Below are 24,582 nucleotides of genomic sequence, written 5' to 3' on the forward strand. Positions count from 1 at the left end.
AAGGGCTATCTCCTTTGAGTATGTTTGTATATTCCATTCAGTTCAGACTGAGCGACTGTTCCTTCAGATTAGAAAACTCTTTGTACAGTCCTCCTTTGAAGTGGATAATTGGGACATATTGGCTTGCAATGTGTATCTAATCACAGCAAGAGGGGGGTTGTGTTACCCAGCCCAGACCATCTGACTGAGAGAACTGCAATTTATAGTAATACAACTGATGCAAACAGTTTCATATATAATGAACTCTTTGGACTTATCATGTATAAATAATAAATATTTATCTATATATATTATTTAATAACACTCACAGATATCCTGACATAAATCCCCCTTCCAATTTTAAATACATGTAGGACACGTGTATTTGAATTAGCTTAAAGTCAGTGGTACTTGGTGAGTGTATTGACAGTATGCATCATAGACAGTCTTTTATGAAGAGAGTCTGTTATTTTTGAGCCATCATACTTGCTAGCTGGGCATCTTTAAACTACAATATTTATTTAGTGCATTTGGGGATATGACACTTCATTCTTCCTCTATGACTTGTAGTTGGGATCTAGGATGGTATGCTTGCAACTGATTAATATGGACCCATTTATCCATAATAGTATCATTTTTAGCTATCCTAATTTTATAGGCAACTGAAGAAATTTTTTCAGTAATGACAAAAAGGACCCTCCATGATGGAAGGAATTTAATCTCCTTAACCTGATCTCTTCCAAAGTTATAAAGATAAACTTTATCATTTATTTCATATTCGTTTTTGGACGTTTTGAGATCATAATAGGTTTCAGCGGCAGTTGCAGACTTTTCTATGTTCTTTTGAGCAAATGCAAAGGCATATTGCAGATGCTTCCTTAGGTTCTCCACGTATTGATGCGTATTGGCAGCATTTATCAAGTTCTGGTCTGATGTACGGTACAGTAGATGTTGAGGTAGAACCATTCTTCTACCAGTCAACAATTCAAAAGGTTACATCTTGGGAGAACTACTTGGAGTTGCTCTTAATGCCATTAGGACTAGAGGTCATTTTATATCCCAGTCTTTACCTGTTTCACTCACAAACCTTTTAAGGATTTTCACAATTGACTGGTTGTAATGCTCTACACTACCACTTGAGGCAGCTCTATATGCAATATGGAGCTTTCTTTTGACCCCTAGTAATTTCCACATCTTGGTCATCACTTCGCTAGTAAAGTGGGTCTCCCAATAAGATTTGATTCGCTGGGGTAAACCAAATCTGGAAAACACGTGGTTGATGAGCAATGCTGCGCATGTTTCAGCACTATTGTTAGGGGGCACTGATGCACTCTACCCAATTTAGTGAACAGACATGTCACTGTTAGCATGTATTTGTTACCTCTAGATGACCTAGTCACTGGACCAATAAAATCAATTTGTATATCTGACCATGGCATTACCAACCCCCTTTTCTGCAATGGTGCTCTATGCGTTCGTGCAGTGGGTTGGAACTGTGGACAGATTAATCAACCTTGACAGTAGGTTTGAACATCCTTCAACATATGCGGCCAAAAGGCGTTTTCATGCAATATTTCATATGTTAATTTAGCACCACGATGGCCAGATGTGGGAGCATCATGGGCATGTTGAAGCATGAGACCTCTGAACTGGGTAGGTATCACCCGTTGCTGGATGCCATTTTTGGAGGTTCTAATTAACAAACCATCCTGTAACTTGAATTGTGACCTGGATTTCATTAAGATTCTAAGATCTTCCTTACCAATACAATCATCTTTTGAGATGGGGTTGCTTTCTGGATCTTCTATGTGTTTATAGAAGATACCTACATTGGGGTCTTCTTTTTGACTAGTGATCAGGTCCTCACTTGTAGAATCCTGAATCCATTGTACCAGGTTAGGCTCACTTTGTTGTTTAGCCTAGTTTCTGGTAATGGCTTCTACCTGAATTGCACCCATTAAGTGGTCAATATTAAGGAGTTCTCCAGTTATGGCTCCTTGTTTGGCTAATGAATCCGCAAGATCAGTGCCTTCCTTATCAGGACCTATAATCCTGGAATGACCCTTGGTCTTCTTCCAGTGTATGGTTAACCCATTGGACACCACTAGATTATCAATCGCGCAGAACAACTTGCCATGTTTGACTGGTTTGTTGTTAGTTTTCTGCATGACATTTCTTTTCCAAGTTGGCAGGTATTCAACAGAACTGTCACGCTCATAATTTGAGTTGGTAATGATCACAAATTAATGAATACCTTGTTCAATAGCCATCTCAATGATTTTTAGAACAGCAGTTAGTTCTGCAACCTGACTGGATCTTGGTCCAATGTTGAAACCTACAGAAATATTTGGGAAACCATTTGCCCAAATTATACCAATGCCGGTGACTAATCTGCACTCATTATCAATAGTGACATGGTAAGAACAACCATCAATATATACCCAAGCTAAAGTTTGACAATGGTCCTCATTGTATATTTTATATGGGGAAAGCAATTATTCCTCCAGGAAATCATCTTCTAATAACTCTTCCCCATGATCCTTAGCAGTACAGTTGTCGAGCTCAACAACTGGATTCTTTTTGTTTTGCTTGTAGCAAATTTCTAAAGGCCAGCCTCGTAAGGAAAGAGTCCAAGCTGTTATGCGGCTATTAGACAAATTTCCATCTCTTATTCTCTCACTTTGCAGATATAGCAAAGGCTGGTGGGCCATTTCTACAATAATTTTCTCGCCCTGTATATAGCTGCAGAAATTTTGTAGAGCCCATACAATAGATAAGAGGGCTTTTTCACAATCGCTAAATTGTATTTCTACTGGGGATAAAGTTTTACTTGCATAAGCAATGACTTTACTTAAAGGGACACTGAGTAAGTTTAAGATAAGTTTAGATGCTGGCCCATTTTTTTTTAACAACCTGGGTTGTCCTTGCTGATTGGACAGCACCAATAAACAAGTGCTGTACATGGTCATTAACCAAAAAATGCTGGCTCCTTAGCTTAGATGGCTTTTTTCAAACAAAGATAACAAGAGAATGAAGAAAAAAATGCTAATATAAGTAAATTAGAAAGTTGCTTAAAATTGCATGCTCTATCTGAACCATAAAAGAAAAAATGTGGGTTCAGTGTCCCTTTAAATTATCATGCTTTTGGTACAAAACAGCACTCATGATTATATCTGTGTAACCTGTCTCTAAGTAGAAACTTTTACCCCCTTCAGGGTACGCAAAGTAAGGTGCTTGAGTTAGTTTTCTCTTCAGCTCTCTGATGGCACTCTCTTGAGTCTCCCTCCAGTGCCATTTCACATCCTTCTTTACAAGAAGTAGCAGTGGTTTAGCTAATTCTGCATAATTATCAATACATTTGTGAGAATAATTCGTTATACCCAGGAATGATCTCAATTCCTTTAAGTTAGTTGGGTTCTTAGAATTTATTATAGCTTCCACCTTTTTCCTCTGAGGATTTAACCCTTCAGAAGTAACTTCATGTCCTAAGAAGTTTACATGAGAGCGGCACCATTGAGCTTTTTGTAGGGATAATGTGACACCTGCCCTTTTAAGTTGGCTGAGGACGTGTTTAAGTTCTGTGATTTTGATTAAAACATCATCAACATAAGATAAGGTCCCCCTTTCCAGTGCATCAGGCATAGTCTTATGCATGAATACAGCAAATTCATGTCCTGAATTTATGTATCCAAACGGGAGTCTCTGAAATGCATACTGGACCTTTTGGAACGAGAATGCAAGCTTATACTGGTCCTCCTCATGTACCTTTATGGTCCAATATCCTTGTGCACAATCATTGGCAGTGAATATTTTGGATCCCTGCATCTGCGCTAGGCTCTGGTCAATATATGGCACAGGCCAGCAAGATATGTACACTTGTTTGTTTAGCTGTCTTAAGTCAGCACACAAACGCCATTGTCCATTGGGCTTAAGAACACCTAGAATAGGATTGTTATAAGAGCTGTGCACCTGTCGGATGATACCCCTTTCTTCCAAGTTTCTTATGATTTCTGAAAGAGAATCATATTCGGCTAAAGGAAGTCTGTATTGTTTAACAAAGACAGGTGGTGCATTGGGATCTGTTTGTATTCTTGCAATGTGCAAGTCTGTAGTCCCACAGTCATAAGAATCCCTAGCAAAAATATCCTTGTACTCCATCAGGAGTTCTCATAGCTGTCGGCGTTCATCATCACTGGAACAGCCATTAGCTAAGGAGATTTGCACTTTGAATATTTGCTAAAATCCTGGAAAGATTTCAGGCTGTCCTATCTCATAGGCTTCTTCCAATCTAGAGGTGAGATCCTCTTGATTATAATTTACATTGCCCCCATGACTCTGGGTATTGGGGTATTCTTGCTCTTTGATCGGCTGATCAAATACTAGAGAGGCTTCTTCAATTTTACAGATGCCTTCCTCTGAGCTGAATGGATAAATAGACTGAATTGTAAACAATCCCTCTGGTATAGATGCAAAGGATTGTTCTATTAATTGTTCTTCAGTTAAGTATGCTTCAGGTATTAGCCCAATTACATTATTCTGGAATCCAAAAGTGTAATAACTTGATTCCAGCGCATATCCTATGGTAGTTCCCTTGGATAAGATGATATCCCATGGGGTCATGTTATGCACAATAACATGTATTGGAATAACTCCAATATTTACCATCGGAGTATGGGTCATTGTTATACCCAGATTTTGCATTCTATGGGAGATGCAAATTAGCATTTCAGAAGTTTTTAATTTCTGACCTCTTTTTACCTTTAAGGATAAGAGGAATTTATCAGCCCCAGTAGGGATTATAACATCGTTAGACACCTGCATATTCACAGCATATGGTAATTGCTGGTTTGATTTCAGGGCTGTATTTTCCACCATGAAATACTTCTTGGTCCCCCTTTAACTTGCTCCAGAGGCAAAAGTTAATCAACTCTATTTGTATGGCATACCTATGTAAGAGATTGTTGCCAATATATATTTGATTATGGGGAGCATTTAAAACTAAAAACAGGTGCTTCCCTGATTTATTACCTATAGAGATAGATAATAAACATTTAGCTGTGCCATTATAGCTTTCACTCTTGTCATCCAGGTCATGGGCAAAGAGATCTTGGGGAGAAGGATATTCAATCACTTTAGGTTCTGCTATCTGCGCTAATAAGCCTTCGCTTATATAGCTAGCTTCCTGTTTTAAGTTTAATTTGGCATACTTGGTTTTTCCAAGGTCATGCACTTGCATAGGGACAAATAGATCATCTTTAACATTCAAAATTTCTGTGAGGAACTGAGAATGATCTCCCCCTTTAGGGAATTTAGGGTCCCCCTTGTGGTGGTATATGGTTAATACATCGCCGTCTAAGAAAATATTTGCTATCTTTCCAGGTGAAATTTTAAAATTATTATAATCAGAGCTGCTTAAGGGAGTCTGGTCATCTATTCGTAGGATAGTGATTTCAGGTACAATTATTCCTGAAATGAATCTCCACAGCATCTGGTTTCTCTTCCACCACGTGACAGTTATGTTACTTGTGACCAAATTATATTATTTATGCAATCAATTATGGTGCTTAATCGCTTCAGGAGATCACTACCAATAATTAAACGATCAGTTGGCAGATCCACTATAATGACAGGGTGTCTTATTACCCTGTTCCCCAGCCTTAGTTTTAACCATGCCGTACCGTAGACTTTGAGAGAGTCACCCCCAACACCTATTAGTGAACCGTCAAATTATTTTAGTTTAGGTTTGTGGGGTGTTAGCTCATTTAGCTGTGTGTAGTACCTATGGGATAAAATAGTTGCCTGAGATCCAGTATCAATTAATCCCATGATAGGGTTAGCAACTGAATCCTGGAGCTAAGCTAATACATAATATCTTCCTGCAGTCTTCCTGCAGTCTACCATTTCACACATAAAATTAGCATGATTACATAATCGTGGGCTTCGTCACAATTTACCTGAATTCGCCACTTTACCTGATGCAGAAGAATTTTCATCCTTACTGGTCCTTTCCTCTATAATAGGGCTGACAGGGTTCCTGTGTACTGCATCTGCGGGGAATAAGGTTAGTGGACAACTGCAAAAGAAGAGGTTTGTTAGAGCTTCCTGGCTGATGTTGCTTGTCATCACAGCTAAAACGTCCGTTTCTCGGCTGTAAGGAGAGAACATGATTAGTACCATTATTGACATTTATCATTTCATTTGGTATATCTCTCCCCTCTCTCTCAGGTAATACCGCAGTATTTATGACTGTGCTTGTGGCCCAATGCTGGCCACTGGCTGTACCCTTATAAAAGGATTACTAGGGTTTTGAGCTGTCAGAGCTTGACTAATATTAGTAAATAGTGTACATAATTGACTTACTTGCATACTGAGTTGACCCACTTGATTGGACAAGCAATTTCTACCCATGGACTGATTTTTTGATATCCCAGGGTGTGGATTCCTGGATCCTTGGGATCCCTCAGAATCATAGCTATTGTTCGATGTGGTTGTCTTTGGGGTTCAACTTGTTACCCTTGTTACCCTGAGAGTATTTTGACACTTTTGGTATTTATTTCTAAGGGATAATTATCTATTTGGGTATGCCCCCCATTTTGAGTATATTCTCTCTGCACCTCAGCCCGTGTTGGGGGAGGGGCTGAGTTAAAACTTTGCGGGGAAGGCCAGTTTTCTCAGGCCACCTCCGCATATGTTTTCTTTTTAGGCTCCAAATTGATTTAACTTCAATTAAAAACATCAGAAATTGTATATATTATTAATGCAAACAGCACATTTATATGAGATTCCACAATAATAAACCTGACTTAGAGATATGAAATACAAAAAAAACTTTATCTAGCAAATACGATTACTTAGCATTATTGTGACTACTTAAAACTACACAGGACTATGGATATAAACTTAAAATACCAATTGTGCTCTTTAAATTAGCAGCTGCAATCTAACTGTAGCAACAAAATACCTTTGATTTAAATATAAAAGTATGAAACAGCCCTTTATACGTTACAAAATAACCAAAAGAGTGTTTCGCTTCCAGAATTTCTTGTGGGTCATCTAAGAAGGATTTATCCACTATGTGCTAAGGTACAGGCCTCAAAATGTTATCTTCCTTTGTTCACGAAAGTGTCCCAAAATGGCAGAGAATATACTTGGCACCAAAACCTGTCTATTTTTCTCTCCAAAAGTTATGCTTCCTTGAGTCTGTCCTTTTGTCTACTGTGTGTGTGGGTCTTTATTCAAAATAAAGAATCCCTCCTCCTTTTCTTTAATCATTCCCACAGAATTGGATAGGCCCTTTCTGATGCTTTTCCCTGATTGGCCCTTGGATCTGAACATCTCATAGGTTATTTTGGGAAACGCCTCCCTGAGCAGCCAAATGCCTTTTGGATGTAATACCATTTTTTAACTATAGGGAATGCAGAAGTAGAGAAGGCGCTCAGGTAGAAAAGGATATGATGCTGAAAGTGCTATAGAAAGCACTATACTCAAAAAGAGCAAATAATGTCGAGTTCCAGGCAGCAGAGTATAAAAAAGAAGAACTTTATTCCATATGTTAAAAAGGACAAAACCAGGATGTCCTATACAGAGCCAGCAGTGACTCTAACAATCAGGCAAGTGAGCTGATCCCCATTTTTTAACTATAGGTGGCAGCAGTCAACCAGAAATGCAGTTTTACCATCAAATATTGCTGCAGTTTAAATATCTAGAAGAAAATGTTTATCAAATATACTATTTCTTGATATTAATAAACCTGTCTGGTCATATATCTGTCCCATCTAATATAATCTAGCATGCATTTATAGATACCAAACATGAGTATGTCTCTAGGAATATTTAAAAATGCATTTAAAATCACATTTTCTATGTGGGACTAGTGGTATAAATCAATAAAATATATGTGTCTGACTTATTCTGTATATCAGCTCATTTGATATACTGGTACATATTTCATTTCCTAGTCACATCTTATATCATAGATATACATATGCATTATAGTTATTTATTAATACATGTCTCAACAGTGTTTAAGACATGTTCTCAACATCTATGCATTTATATATTAGCTTATAGTACCTTATTTATAAACCTCATCTTAACATCAGATTATTCCCTGTAATGTTCACTAGATTTTTGGAAAACAAAGAAAAATGTATTTATTTTGAAATAACTCAAACTTTTATATATACCAATGCAGTTATTCATTTAGTTTATTACAAACCTGAAATGCATCTTTCAGATCCATTGATATATATATATATATATATATATATATATATATATATATATATATATATATATATATATATCATTTATACAGTCTGAGTATCAATTTAATCTTTGAGAATTATACAGTTCATATAGATGAATTTCTAACTTCTCTTTCCAAAACCAATATTTAAATTCTTATATGCTTTCAGCAAAATATGTCTCTCTGTTTTCTCCTGCTTTTTTTCCTTTGAGATGTATGTCTGAGCTTTGTGTATTTGAAACTCAGTAGGGGACACTTAACACTTAGATGGTAAGAGCTATGTTTGTATATTCCATTATCAGTTCAGACTGAGTGACATTTCCTTCACATTAGAAAACTCTTTGTACAGTCCTCTTTTGAGGTGGATAAGTTAGACATATTGGCTTGCAATGTGTATCTAATCACAGCAAGGGGGGGGGGGGTTGTGTTACCCAGCCCAGACCATCTGACTGAGAGAACTGCAATTTATAGTGATGCAAATAGTTTCATGTATAATGAACTTCATATCTCAGGTGTAGACAATTGGGAAGCGGATTATTTCAGCCGTCATTTTATTCATCCGGGGGAGTGATTTCTCCATCCAGATGTGTTTTTTTCAACTTGTACAGATGTGGGGTCTTCTAGAAAAAGTTCTGTTGGCCTCTCGCCTGAACAGGAATTTTCAGATACCTTTCCAGGTTTGGTGATTTTTCAGGTGGAAATGATGAATGCTTTAGCAGTTCTCTGTTTTCTCAACCTGCTTTCTTTTTTTTGTCTCTGGTTCTTCTTCCAAAAGGTGATCTCCATGATCATAATAGAACAATTTTATGTGTTTCTGATAGCACCAGTATGGCTTTTCAGGTTTTGGTATGCGGACTTTGTCCGAATGTCCAGTTGCCAGCTTTGGTCTCTTTTTATAAGACCAGACCTTTTTTTGTCTCAAGGCTCAGTTTTTCATAGGATCTCAAATTTTTAAATTTGAAGGCATGGAATTTGAACACTAACGGCCAGATTACGAGTTTTGCATTATGAGAGGTGCGGTGCTAACTTGCACGTTATTGTCACTGCTCACTTCCCTACAGCGCTGGTATTACAGGTTTTTATAAACCCAGCGTTAAAAGGCAAGAAGTGAGCGTAGAGCAAAATTGTGCTCCAAAACGCACTCCAATACCAGCCCTGCTTAAGTCAGCGGTGAGCTGGTTTTACGTGCTCGTGCATGATTTCCCCATAGACAACAATGGGGAGAGCCGGTTGAAAAAAGCCTAACACCTGCAAAAAAGCAACGTGAAGCTCCGTAACACAGCCCCATTGATTCCTATGGGGAAACAAAATGTATGTTTACACCTAACACCCTAACATGAACCCGAGTCTAAACACCCCTAATCTTACACTTATTAACCCCTAATATGCTGCCCCCAACAATATGCCGCCCCCTAACCTTAACACCCCCTAACTTAAATATAATTAAAATAAATCTAATTAAAACCTACAATTAATAACTAAATAATTCCTATTTAAAACTAAATACTTACCTGTAAAATAAAACCTAAGCTAGCTACAATATAACTAATAGTTACATTATATCTAGCTTAGGGTTTATTTTTATTTTACAGGCAAGTTTGTATTTATTTTAACTAGGTAGAATAGTTACTAAATAGTTATTAACTATTTACTAACTACCTAGCTAAAATAAATACAAATTTACCTGTAAAATAAAACCTAACCTAAGTTACACTAACACCTAACACTACACTACAATTAAATAAATTACCTAAATTAAATACAATTAAATACAATTAAATAAATTAAATACAATTACCTAAATTAAACCCCCCCCCCACTAAATTACACAAAATAAAAAACAAATTACAAGATATTTAAACTAATTACACCTAATCTAATAGCCCTATCAAAATAAAAAAGGGCCTTTTGCGGGGCATTGCCCCAAAGAAATCAGCTCTTTTACCTGAAAAAAAAATACAAACAACCCCCCAACAGTAAAATCCACCACCCACACAACCAACCCCCCAAATAAAACCTTTACTAAAAAAAACTAAGCTTCCCATTGCACTGAAAGGGCATTTCGAAGGGCATTGCCCTTAAAAGGGCATTTAGCTCTATTGCAGCCCAAAGCCCTAACCTAAAAATAAAACCCACCCAATAAACCCTTAAAAAAACCTAACACTAACCCCCTGAAGATCCACTTACAATTTTGAAGATCGGATATCCATCCTCTACAAAGCCGGGAGAAGTCCTCATCAAAGCGCTATTAGATTAGGTGTATTAGATTAGGTGTAATTAGTTTAAATATCTTGTAATTTGTTTTTTATTTTGTGTAATTTAGTGTTTTTTTTGTAATTTATTTAATTGTATTTAATTTAGGTAATTTATTTAATTGTAGTGTAGTGTTAGGTGTTAGTGTAACTTAGGTTAGGTTTTATTTTACAGGTAAATTTGTATTTATTTTAGCTAGGTAGTTAGTAAATAGTTAATAACTATTTAGTAACTATTCTACCTAGTTAAAATAAATACAAACTTGCCTGTAAAATAAAAATAAACCCTAAGCTAGATACAATGTAACTATTAGTTATATTGTAGCTAGCTACGGGTTTATTTTACAGGTAAGCATTTAGTTTTAAATAGGAATTATTTAGTTATTAATAGTAGGTTTTAATTAGATTTCTTTTAATTATATTTAAAGGGACATTATACACTTATTTTTTCTTTGCATAAATGTTTAGTAGATGATCTATTTATATAGCCCATAAAGTTTTTTTTTAAAAATAAATGTATAGTTTTGCTTATTTTTAAATAACATTGCTCTGATTTTCAGACTCCTAACCAAGCCCCAAAGTTTTATATCAATACCGTCAGCTACCTTCTCTAGCTTGCTGCTGTTTGTGTAAAGGGTCTTTTCATATGCAAAAGAAGGGGGAGGGGGGGGAGTGTCTTATTTCCCACTTGCAGTGGGCTTTCCAGCTACCTTTTCAACAGAGCCAAACTGACAGCTTCTAAGTAAGTTTTTAAACAGTTTTATACTGGATTTTTATATCAGTATCTGTGCATCTTATTCTTTATAGTAGTGTCTATTACATGCAGTTATATGAAAATGAGTGTATACTGTCCCTTTAAGTAAGGGGGTGTTAGGGTTAGGGTTAGACTTGGGTTTAGGGGTTAATAAATATAATATAGAGGCGGCGACGTTGGGGGCGGCAGATTAGGGGTTAATAAATGTAGGTAGGTGGCGGGGATGTTTGGGACAGCAGATTAGGGGTTAATAATATTTAACTAGTGTTTGTGATGCGGGAGTGCAGCGGTTTAGGGGTTAATATGTTTATTATAGTGGCAGAGATGTATGGAGCGGCAGATTAGGGGTTAATAATTTTATTTTAGTGTTTGCGATGCGGGAGGGCCTCGGTTTAGGGGTTAATAGGTAGTTTATGGGTGTTAGTGTACTTTTTAGCACTTTAGTTATGAGTTTTATGCTACGGCTTTGTAGTGTAAAACTCATAACTACTGACTTTAGAATGTGTTACGAATCTTGCGGGATAGGCTGTACCGCTCACTTTTTGGCCTAAAAAAAAAGCTTGTAATTCCGGCGCAATGGAAGTCCCATTGAAAAAAGACTATACGCAAATTGCGTAAGTTGATTTGCGGTTAGGCAAAAAAAGTGTGCGGGACAACTGTACCTACAAGACTCGTAATAGCAGCGGTAGTAAAAAAGCAGCGTTATGAGGCTTAACGCTGGTTTTTTACTCATAATGCAAGACTCGTAATCTAGCCTTTAGTTTTTATTCATAGAAGTTTTATGACTCAGTTATATCCTATATTTCATGGTGTTCCACTCATGATTATTCTTGGCATTCTTTTGAATTCCTAGGATTTTACAGTTTCTTCAGGATGATCTGAATTCAAGTTTTTGTATGTAAATCCTTTGAAAGGACAAATCTCTGCTTGTTTGTCTTATTTCATAAACAGATTGTTCAGCTTCCTGATTTTCACTGTTTGGTTCAGGTTTTGTTTCGTATTAAGCCTGTTATTAAATCAATTTCTCCTCCTTGGAGTTTCGATTTTGGTTTTTAAGTTTTTGCAGGTTTTTCCTTTGGAGCCTATGCATTCTTTGGTTATTTATCTACTTTCTTGGAAAGTGTTATTTCTTTGGTTTTCTCTTCTGCTAGAAGAGTTTCTGAATTGTCTGTTCTCTCTTGTGAGTCTCCTTATCTGATTTCCATCAAGATAAGCTGTTTTGCGACGTATGTCTTACATTTTTTTGTATTAGGTTGTTAACTTTTAACAACATTAATGGAGAGATTATTGTTTCTTCTTTGTGTCCTATCCCTAGGAATACTCCTAAGGGGTCTTTACATTCTTTGAATGTGGTAAGAATTTTGCAATATTATGTTGAAACTACTTAGATTTCAGTAAGACTTCTAGTCTAATTGTAGAAAAACTCTCAAAGCTTCTGCCAATTCTTTTGCATCTTGGTCAGAGCTTTTGATTTTCAAAGCTTATTTGGAGGAGAAGCAGTATTCGCCTCAGCATATTACAGCTCCTTCTACTAGATCAGTCGCTATATCTTGGGTTTTCAAGAATGGAGCTTCAGTTGATCAGATTTGCAAAGCAGCAACATGGTCTTCTTTGCATACATTTACAAAATTTTACCATTTTGATGTATTTGCTTCTTCAGAAGCAGTCTTTGGCAGACAAGTTCTTCAGGCAGCTGTCTCAGTTTGATTATTTTGCCTATGATTTGAGTTTTTTTAAATTTAAGAACACTTAATTATTATTTGCATTTCATTTTTACAGCGGAAATAGCTGTTTTTATTTTATCCCTCCCTCTCTAGTGATTCTGTGGATTTCCACATCTTGGGTATTATATCCCATACATCACTAGCTCATGGACACTTGCCACTTACATGAAAGAAAACATAATTTATGTAAGAACTTACCTGATAAATTCATTACTTTCATAGTGGCAAAATTTTTTGGTGGTTATGATTTTTTTGTATAAAAGCACATAATTTTTTTTCCAGTTCCTCTTTTTGTATGCTTTTTAACTAATTTTTACACCTTACTACTTGGCTATACGTTAACACTGAGGTATGTGTGTGGTGGGAGGTGTATTTATAGGCATTTTGAGGTTTTTCAGAAACTTTACCCCCTCCTGGTAGGAATGTATATCCCATGCGTCAATAGCTCATGGACTCTTGCCACTATGAAAGAAATAATTTTATCAGGTAAGTTCTTAAATAAATTATGTTATTTGCTATTTTGTTTAACTTAGGGGGTGTTAACTTAGGGGTCTTGAGGGGTTTAGCTGTTAGGTAGTTAAGTAGTGTAGGGCTAGTTTGCAATGGGGTAGTGGCATTTTAGGGGTTAATAGGTTAGGGGAGTTTGTGTTGGGGGCTTGTGATGGTTTAAGGGTTAAGAGGTTAGGAAGTTTATTGCGGTGGGCTATTGGTGGTATAGGGGGTTAATAGGTTAGGAAGTTTATTGCCATTGGTTATTCGTGGTTTAGGTGTAAGTTAGTGTAGGGTTAGTTTGCTGTGGTGGGTTATGTCGGTTTAGCGGTACATAGGTAAATTTATTATTCTTGGTGCTATATATTTAAAACGGATCCTTTACATCACTAGTCGGTGCCAATGCTGCTTGGAATATGTCACCAGCATTGCCATCCATTGTGATCTATAGTAAAACGCCTATTGGCAATGCTGCCTTTAAACAGTAATGTCAGCACTTTTTAATATTTTGCCAGAATTCTCAACATCGCGTTGGATCTCTTTTGAATAAATCGTCCCTTCACAGCACTTTCGATCATCAGGGTCTTAGAGACTTTGTATGCTGACACTTAAATACAGGGATCAGATTTCTTATTCTTACTTGAGGCTACATTTTTGTTTTATCTTAATAAACTTTAACAACATAGAACATTATAAAATACAACAAAATAGTTCCAAACAAATAATAATTGATTTGCCTAAACATTACGTTACAGTCTAAGCTGTCACACTCTTATCAGGTCATGTCCAGTGAAGAGGGGGGAGAGAGGGGACATGAGGCCCCCACACCCACACTGTTTTTTGTTTACTCAGCATGGCAGATAATTCCAGTCATTTACTTACCTCTGTCTTGTGCTGTATTATGCGTGAGTTGCACTATGTTAGGGTTCGCTTGTTACCAAAGTGGGTCAGTATTTTGTTTCTGATAGCATAAGGGAAATTCCCACTGACTTTATGCATTGTTCAATGTCCCACTTCTGCTTGTTCTATAAATAATTGGCTGTATGCTAGGTGTTTTAGTTGTGGAAAAGTTGAAAGTAAAAAGTTAGCACACAAGTAAAACCCGATGCATGCTAACTTCAGATATCGCGGCCAAGTTAACTTCTCCCTATAATCTTCAATGGAGCGCACTTTTAAAAAAAAAAAAACCTGACACGCATTAGACCAACTGTGCTAACCCCGAAGGTAGTTATGCATATTTTACATTCCAATGCTCTTCACATAGAAGAACATTTTATTTTATTATATCTTTTCATGTGACAACACTGAAGAAACGACACTTTGCTACAATGTAAAGTAGTGAGTGTACAGCCTGTATAACAGTGTAAATTTGCTGTCCCCTCAAAATAACTCAACACACAGCCATTAATGTCTAAACCGTTGGCAACAAAAGTGAGTACACCTCTAAGTGGAAATGTCCAAATTGTGCCCAATTAGCCATTTTCCCTCCTCGGTGTCATGTGATTTGTTAGTGTTACAAGGTCTCAGGTGTGAATGGGAAGCAGGTGTGTTAAATTTGGTGTTATCAGTCTTACACTTTCTAATACTGGTCACTGGAAGTTCAACATGGCACCTCATGGCAAAGATCCCTCTGAGGATCTGAAAAAAAGAATTGTTGCTCTACATAAAGATGGCCTGGGCTATAAGAAGATTGCCAAGACCCTGAAACTGAGCTGCAGCACGGTGGGCAAGACCATACAGGGGTTTCACAGGACAGGTTCCACTCAGAAAAGTAGAATATAAAGAAGAACAGAGGGGCGCCTCATGTGCAGGATCATAAAACACAAATATAAACTCGATATAATATAGGCCAAATGGGTACTCACATATTGATAGAGCACACCAATGTGCTAGTAGGTGCAGGCTGTAGAATTATCAGGTGTAACAGCTCACCCACAGCTGGGATTTTCTGTGTGCTGCAATGGATATAAAGCATAGATAGAAGGCACTACATGTGCAAATCAATCAGAGTATAACCATATATCTTGCTAATGTCAAATGGGTACTCACATATTCACCAAGCACACCAATGTGCTGGTAGATGCAGACTGACAGATTTATAGCAGGTGTGTCAGCTCACCCACTGTGGTTCTCCCAATGAGTAGCCTCCAGGTGCAGGGAAGTGCCAATAATGGTACTCCAATAGGAACTCAATAATCACAGGCAGGTAACGTCTTTCCACTTAATTTGGATTTTTGTAAAATATGGTATTTATTAAAAAGGTTTAAAAACAAATACAAAAGTGGAATAAGGGTATCCAAATATCCCCCTATACATGCAACACGTTTCTCTGCGCTATAAGGCAGTTTCCTCAGGCATAGTATACACCTTACCAATACACCTGCTTTATATAGCTCCTACCTAACTCAAATGAACCATATCCTCCCTTTTAGGGGGTGTGTTCTCTAATTGATTAGTTTCATACACCTGCATACTCAGGCTCTACACTCAGATTCTACCCATATGACCATTAAAGCTGTATGCCCCATCTTACATCACATATATGGAGCAGCGATCTTAATAAGCAACATATATCCTATACCCACAAATGGTAACATAGAAAATAAATATACATTTCATTTCATTATACATCTCTAAAATAACATATATATATATATATATATATATATATATATATATATATATATATATATATATATATATATATACACACATATACATATACATTTCATTATATATTGCATCTCATCAGTCTCATCAGTAATGATTTTCACAGTTAACCAGTTGATAAAATACACATGCAATGATTTACATTCCATCTTTAATTGAATACATTTTTATCTCACAAATATCTTCACTCTGTCTTACAATAATTGATGATATCATATCTTTTTATAAATCCTTATTCCATCTATATATAAGACTCAATACATGGATATAGGGGATGTAATATTTTTTCTTGGTGTTTATAAAGACGATTGGCATATCAATCTACTTTTCCCATCTGTTATTATTTTTATTAATGTTTTCCACAATCATTTTTGTGAATAAAGCCCCTTAGCTATCTTATCTACGTGAATCCTACCTTTATTATTTTATTTAGTTGCGCTGTGCAAGATGTTATAAGTATGTGTCCGTTTTCGTCAGTGCAAGATGTTGAAAGTATGTGTCCAGTTTGTTCCCCCCACACTCCGGTTTGTTTGTGTACACAGCATATTACACTTACTTCCGTGTTTCATTTATGCTAAATTTTTATTTAGTCAATGGATGCTCTATCCTATGTAGGAAGTGAATTTTAGTTCAAGGGGCCTATCACAGCGGAGGTGTGTCCGTCCTCATCACCACCCACTCCATATCCATACCTCACAATAAACCTTCCCTCAAATATACAAACTGATGAATCAATAGCTTTTAACTAGGCCGGTTCCCCATCAAAGCCTCCACAACACACCAAATCTGATCAACACCAATGTGGGTAATGTCCGCAAAACCTATCTACGTATAGATGACTATCTGCCTCAAACCCAAACAGAGGCACAAAACGGATACTTCAGCCTCAATAGTGTGATAAGGTGTTAATGTGTAATTTGTGATTGAATGGATTAGTTATGTGTTTAAATTAGTAAATAAATATACAAATAAATAAACCCCCTAAAAATAAGGTGCTATGTAATGAATCAAACCAACTGACTTATATTCTAGTATTCCATTAGTCTTATTTGGTGTGTTTAAATATCATGATATATATGTGTTTCAGTGTTATATATAACTCAAATTATGTGATAATAATCTATATAAATGCCCTACTTATGAGTATCCTATTACCTATACCTAAATATAGTCATTGGGAGGTCAATAGATATTAACCCCCATACCTTATTAAGGGTACATTTATATATACTGTTGTGATATATATTTAATATAAACTCCAATGATCGGCCTATTGCGGCGATCATTTACTTTAGTCAGTAACACTGTTGATGAATTATAAAGGCCAATCATATGGTAGTATTGAGGGGCAGAGTACACAGTAGCCTATCAGGCACAGAGATGGAGTGGGTGGTGATAAGGACGGACACACCTCCGCTGTGATAGGCCCCTTGAGCTAAAATTCACTTCCTACATAGGTTAGAGCATCCATTGGCTAAATAAAATTTAGCATAAATGAAATACGGAAGTAAGTGTAATATGCTGTGTACACAAACAAACCAGAGTGTGTGTGTGTGGGGGGGGAAACTGGACACATACTTTCAACATCTTGCACTGACGAAAACGGACACATACTTATAACATCTTGCACAGCGCAACTAAATAAAATAATAAAGGCAGGATTCACGTAGATAAGATAGCTAAGGGGCTTTTTTTCACAAAAATGATCGTGGAAAACTTTAATAAAAATAATAACAACAGATGGGAAAAGTAGATTGATATGCCAATCGTCTTTATAAATACCAAGAAAAAAATATTACATCCCCTATATCTATGTATTGAGTCTTATATATAGATGGAATAAGGATTTATAAAAAGATAAGACATCATCAAATATTGTAAGACAGAGTGAAGATATTTGTAAGATAAAAATGTATTCAATTAAAGATGGAATGTAAATCATTGTGAGACAAAAAATGTGTATTATATCAACTGGTTAACTGTGAAAATCATTACTGATGAGACTGATGAGATGCAATATATAATATAATGTACATATATATATCTGTTATTTTAGAGATGTATAATGAAATTAAATGTATATTTATTTTCTATGTTACCATTTGTGGGTATAGGATATATGTTGCTTATTAAGATCGCTGCTCCATATATGTGATGTAAGATAGGGCATACAGCTTTAATGGTCATATGGGTAGAATCTGAGTGTAGAGCCAGAGTATGCAGGTGTATGCAACTAATCAATTAGAGAACACACCCCCTAAAAGGGAGGATATGGTTCATTTGAGTTAGGTAGGAGCTATATAAAGCAGGTGTATTGGCAAGGTGTATACTATGCCTGAGGAAACTGCCTTATAGCGCTGAGAAACACGTTGCCTGTATAGGGGGATATTTGGATACCCTTATTCCACTTTTGTATTTGTTTTTAAACCTTTTTTAATAAATACCATATTTTACAAAAATCAAATTAAGTGGAAAGACCTTACCTGCCTGTGATTATTGAGTTCCTATTGGAGTACCATTATTTGCACTTTCCTGCACCTGGAGCCTGCTCATTGGGAGAACCACAGTGGGTGAGCTGACACACCTGCTATAAATCTGTCAGTCTGCATCTACCAGCACATTTGTGTGCTTGGTGAATATGTGAGTACCCATTTGACATTAGCAAGATATATGGTTATACTCTGATTGATCTGCACATGTAGTGCCTTCTATCTATGCTTTATATCCATTGCAGTACACAGAAAATCCCAGCTGTGGATGAGCTGTTACACCTGATAATTCTACAGCCTGCACCTACTAGCACATTGGTGTGCTCTATTAATATGTGAGTACCCATTTGGCCTATATTATATTGAGTTTATATTTGTGTTTGATGATCCTGCACATGAGGTGCCCCTCTGTTCTTCTTTATATTCTACAGCTTTAACCCGGTGATGAGGAGGCAGCCAACATACGAAAATGTATTTTAAGGTGGATTCTCCTATATCAAAGAAGTATATTTTGTTCACTTGGGACATTTCTTTGTAAAATCTGTATATATACTTAATATGATTATTTCTATATTAAACATTGTATCAGACATACTGTATACTGCCAACTATTAAGTAGTTTTACTCTTTTACAAGCGCCCCCTTAGATTGTATTATATTATTATCCACTCAGAACAGGTCTCGCCATGGTCAACCAAAGAAGTTGAGTGCACGTGCTCAGCGTCATATCCAGAGGTTGTCTTTGGGAAATAGACGTATAAGTGCTGCCAGGATTGCTGCAGAGGTTGAAGGGGTTGGGGGTCAGCCTGTCAGTGCTCAGACCATACGCCGCACACTGCATCAAATTGGTCTGCATGGCTGTCATCCCAGAAAGAAGCCTCTTTCAAAGATGATGCACAAGAAAGCCTGCAAACAGTTTGCTGAAGACAAACAGACTAAGGACATGGATTACTGGAACCATGTCCTGTGGTCCGATGAGAACAAGATAAATGTACTTGGTTCAGATGGTGTCAAGTGTGTGTGGCGGTAACCAGGTGAGGAACACAAAGACAAGTGTGTCTTGCCTACAGTCAAGCATGGTGGTTCGAGTGTCATGGCCTGTGCCTGCATGAGTGCTGCCGGCACTGGGAAGCTACAGTTCATTGAGGGAACCATGAATGTCAACATGCACTGTGTGTGTGTCCATACGGAGCTTGATAAATGGGCCCCCAAGTCTTTAGGCACGCTAATTCGTTGAGCACCCCCATTTACTTTCAACTTTTAATATACGGGTAAGTTAGCATGGTTGTGATATTGCTTATTGCAACCCGTGCTAACGTTAGCGTGACACTTTTAGCCCATTGTGTTTTCCCCTATATTTTTTTATTTCTGGGCAGTCCCAGAAGAGATAAACTAAGTCTAGGCCATCAGCTGACCATATAGGACAGATATTTTATTCCTCTGGGACCCATTTGGCTTTCATTCTAAGGGGTGCTGTATCCCTTATGTATGAATTTCACAGACAGTTGCAAGGCTGTTAAATATCATGTCCACACTTTTGGTGCACAATGGGTTACTGGTGGTCATAGATGTGCAATATGTAATAGATTCCTTGTTTTGTCAATGAGCAAAATCTTTCAATGTTTGTGATGGTCCATATGAGCTTAGTTAGATAATGTCTGATCTGTAAATACACAATGATGCTGCTGCGCTGTAAGCCATATTTTGTTAGTAGATCATGCAAGTGATGAAGTTGTGTAGAATTTCCCCGGAGAGGTAAAAATTTACTTGCCTTATATGATATGCGCAACAAGTTGTATAGCTTAGCCCAGGCCCATAGGGGGATGCAGTGACAGAATAGTTTATTGTTCCTGATCATATTTGGCAGAGTGTGGATAGGTTCATGAGGTAAGAAGAATGCTGGATGCAATGGGAATACCATGGTCCTCTCAATTTCAACCCCTATGAGTGGACTAAAATGGAGAGTTCTATGTAGCAAACACCCTCAGTTACTCTCCAACAGAAAAGTATCCTAAAATAGCTCAACAGAAAGTGGCAACCCTAGTGCTCGTCAATTGCCAAACAACCTGTGGGATGAGGATTGTGTGGGGATCTCAACCTATTCACTATTTATATTGTTCCCTATATAACTTAATATTGCCCCTTAGCTTCATGTACAGGGAGTGCAGAATTATTAGGCAAATTAGTATTTTGACCACATCATCCTCTTTATGCATGTTGTCTTACTCCAAGCTGTATAGGCTCGAAAGCCTACTACCAATTAAGCATATTAGGTGATGTGCATCTCTGTAATGAGAAGGGGTGTGGTCTAATGACATCAACACCCTATATCAGGTGTGCATAATCATTAGGCAACTTCCTTTCCTTTGGCAAAATGGGTCAAAAGAAGGACTTGACAGGCTCAGAAAAGTCAAAAATAGTGAGATATCTTGCAGAGGGATGCAGCACTCTTAAAATTGCAAAGCTTCTGAAGCGTGATCATCGAACAATCAAGCGTTTCATTCAAAATAGTCAACAGGGTTGCAAGAAGCGTGTGGAAAAACCAATGCGCAAAATAACTGCCCATGAACTGAGAAAAGTCAAGCGTGCAGCTGCCAAGATGTCACTTGCCACCAGTTTGGCCATATTTCAGAGCTGCAACATCACTGGAGTGCCCAAAAGCACAAGGTGTGCAATACTCAGAGACATGGCCAAGGTAAGAAAGGCTGAAAGACGACCACCACTGAACAAGACACACAAGCTGAAACGTCAAGACTGGGCCAAGAAATATCTCAAGACTGATTTTTCTAAGGTTTTATGGACTGATGAAATGAGAGTGAGTCTTGATGGGCCAGATGGATGGGCCCGTGGCTGGATTGGTAAAGGGCAGAGAGCTCCAGTCCGACTCAGACGCCAGCAAGGTGGAGGTGGAGTACTGGTTTGGGCTGGTATCATTAAAGATGAGCTTGTGGGGCTTTTTCGGGTTGAGGATGGAGTCAAGCTCAACTCCCAGTCCTACTGCCAGTTTCTGGAAGACACCTTCTTCAAGCAGTGGTACAGGAAGAAGTCTGCATCCTTCAAGAAAAACATGATTTTCATGCAGAAAAAATGCTCCATCACACGCGTCCAAGTACTCCACAGCGTGGCTGGCAAGAAAGGGTATAAAAGAAGAAAATCTAATGACATGGCCTCCTTGTTCACCTGATCTGAACCCCATTGAGAACCTGTGGTCCATCATCAAATGTGAGATTTACAAGGAGGGAAAACAGTACACCTCTCTGAACAGTGTCTGGGAGGCTGTGGTTGCTGCTGCACGCAATGTTGATGGTGAACAGATCAAAACACTGACAGAATCCATGGATGGCAGGCTTTTGAGTGTCCTTGCAAAGAAAGGTGGCTATATTGGTCACTGATTTGTTTTTGTTTTGTTTTTGAATATCAGAAATGTATATTTGTGAATGTTGAGATGTTATATTGGTTTCACTGGTAAAAATTAACAATTGAAATGGGTATATATTTGTTTTTGTTAAGTTGCCTAATAATTATGCACAGTAATAGTCACCTGCACACACAGATATCCCCCTAAAATAGCTAAAACTAAAAACAAACTAAAAACTACTTCCAAAAATATTCAGCTTTGATATTAATGAGTTTTTTGGGTTCATTGAGAACATGGTTGTTGTTCAATAATAAAATTAATCCTCAAAAATACAACTTGCCTAATAATTCTGCACTCCCTGTATATTTAAAGAGCCATTATAGTGGAAAAAATACACTTTCTTAAAAATTAGAGAGTCCCCCCCCATTATAATAGCCTTTTAATTATCAAGTCATGGGTTCCTCAGATCTTCCTGACCAAAGGTTTCCTTTTAGCATTTAGTCTCAGCCATTACCTTAATCTATGCCTTCTTCCCATCTCTTCTCCTGTCCTCTCCAATTCAGATTTTACATTTTTTTGGGAGTGCTGCAGATAAAGGGTCCAAAAAGCCAAATATATGTGTTGTGTGTGTGTGTTTGGGGATGGGTTATCACTTTTCCCTATCTTCTTTAAGTATTGTACTCTTTCTCTGTAGACTCTGGATCTTTATGTTTCTGAGAATCTACAAAGACACACAATAGCACTTCACATTCACATTTGCTAAACGATTTTGCATCTTTTTCCTGTTCTAATGATTCAGGTTGCTTTTTATGCTGGTCAGATGGTGTGACAGTTGGGACTCTGCATTACTGGACACCATCAGTGAGCTTGGTAGATTGTACAGCATGTCATAAGGCAATTGTCAGACAAATTCAAGGCTGGTGCTAATCATACTAGGATATAGAAGTTCATGCTGACTAGTGTTGATAAAAGTGTTTTGTTTTTTTCTTGAGAAAAGTGATAGCTTCCCTCACTGTCCTCATGGTAATTGACTTGTATCTTAAAGGACAACTCAATACAGTAACATTACATTTTACCAAGTGCATAATAAAAAGACAATGATTTAACACCTAATTTCAAATAAGCAGTAGATTTCTTTTTCTGACAAATTAATTTTTCTCCCATTTTCCACCCCCCTGTATCATGTGACAGACATCAGCCAATCACAGACTAGAATACTTATACCCTGTTATCTTACGCACATGCTCAGTAGGATCTTGTTCCCCAGAAAATGTGAATATAAAAAGATGGAGCAAAATTTGATAATGGAAGTAAATTGGAAAGTGTCTTAAAACTGCAGGTTCTATCTGAATCATACTTTTTTTTTTTTTTACTTGAGATTCCCTTTAAAGATATATATTTGTGATATCTGCTGTTTGTATTGTTTTTATTTATATTTTTGTTCTGTTTTCTTTAGCATGTATTGTAGATTTTATGGAACCAAGAGAAGTTGTGTTAATGAAACCAGTGCAGCTGAAAATTAAATCAAAATTTGAAGACCATATATTGGTATGTAACATTTTTCATTCAGTTCTAAAATTAACATCTTTCAAACTCGTATATTTATTACAATTGCATACATTTATTTAATGAGTAAAGGAAATCACTAGGACATGTAACTAAATATACTACTAGATTCTAAGATCCATGGATAACATTCTTCCATCATACCACTAGATTGCATGCTCCATGAAACATTATATTATTAGAATATCTATTCTTTGAGTCAGGATCTGCCACTCTTTTACTTGTTTGTAAGCACCTTCTGCTGGGATTCCAATGCTACCACTATTTTAAATGCTCCTTGGCTCAAGATACCTATAATCTTAAAATGTAAACTAAAGTGGTTGGCCCATTATACCACCAAATTGCTGGGTCCTTGGAGTATTATGCCACTAGATAGTAAACTACTTTAGATAGAGTGACTGATAATACCCAGGCTAACCAAAGTGTTCTCAGGGTTGCAATTAGTATAGTAATAAATATTATTTAACTATTACAAATATCTTGAAAGCTATAAGAACATAAAACCACTTATTTGAATGGTGGGACTCTTTTAAATTAGGGTTTTTATGATGCATCTATAGTAAAGGGGTAATAAAGGCCTCTTAAAAAATTGCCAGAGCCCCCAAAATAGAATAAATGATATAAGGTATGTTTCTTTGTTATGACACTATCCTGGTGCTGGAGAGACAAAGGGCCACTCATTAGGATTGCTTCTTACTATCCTAATTGGTTTATGTATTTTAAGATCCAAGCAAACAAATTAGTACAGGACAGTGAAATAATAACAAGGTGCAAATCTCTGCACAGTAACCTTCAAGAAAGCCAGATCTTGATAAAGATGTAGCAGCACTCTCCACAATGTCTTTAACTTCAAATTATATTTATAACCCAAAGATACAATAGGCCTGGATATTGCAGACCAAGGGCAATAAGCTCCAGTCTATTGTATCTTTGGATAATAAATCAAATTTGAACTTAAAGTGACTGTGGAGAGTGTTGCTGGTTCTTTATCAAGATCTGTATTATGAGGGCAAGATAAGGTACGCCACAACCATCATTTGAAAGAGGGGCATC

The 24,582-nt window shown here is 37.0% G+C and overlaps 1 protein-coding gene across 1 annotated transcript in view; it reads left to right on the forward strand.

Annotated features, from left to right (window-relative positions):
* The window catches only part of LOC128661452 (capping protein, Arp2/3 and myosin-I linker protein 3-like), a 204,788-nt gene that overhangs the window by 8,111 nt on the left and 172,095 nt on the right, over positions 1-24,582 (forward strand). Inside the window, exons 3-4 of the mRNA XM_053715706.1 lie at positions 22,763-22,833; positions 23,420-23,511. Coding sequence (XP_053571681.1) covers positions 22,763-22,833; positions 23,420-23,511 — 163 coding nt within the window. The remainder of the gene's footprint in view (positions 1-22,762; positions 22,834-23,419; positions 23,512-24,582) is intronic.

Source organism: Bombina bombina, chromosome 1 (assembly GCF_027579735.1).
Source record: "Bombina bombina isolate aBomBom1 chromosome 1, aBomBom1.pri, whole genome shotgun sequence".
NCBI classification, from domain to species: domain Eukaryota; kingdom Metazoa; phylum Chordata; class Amphibia; order Anura; family Bombinatoridae; genus Bombina; species Bombina bombina.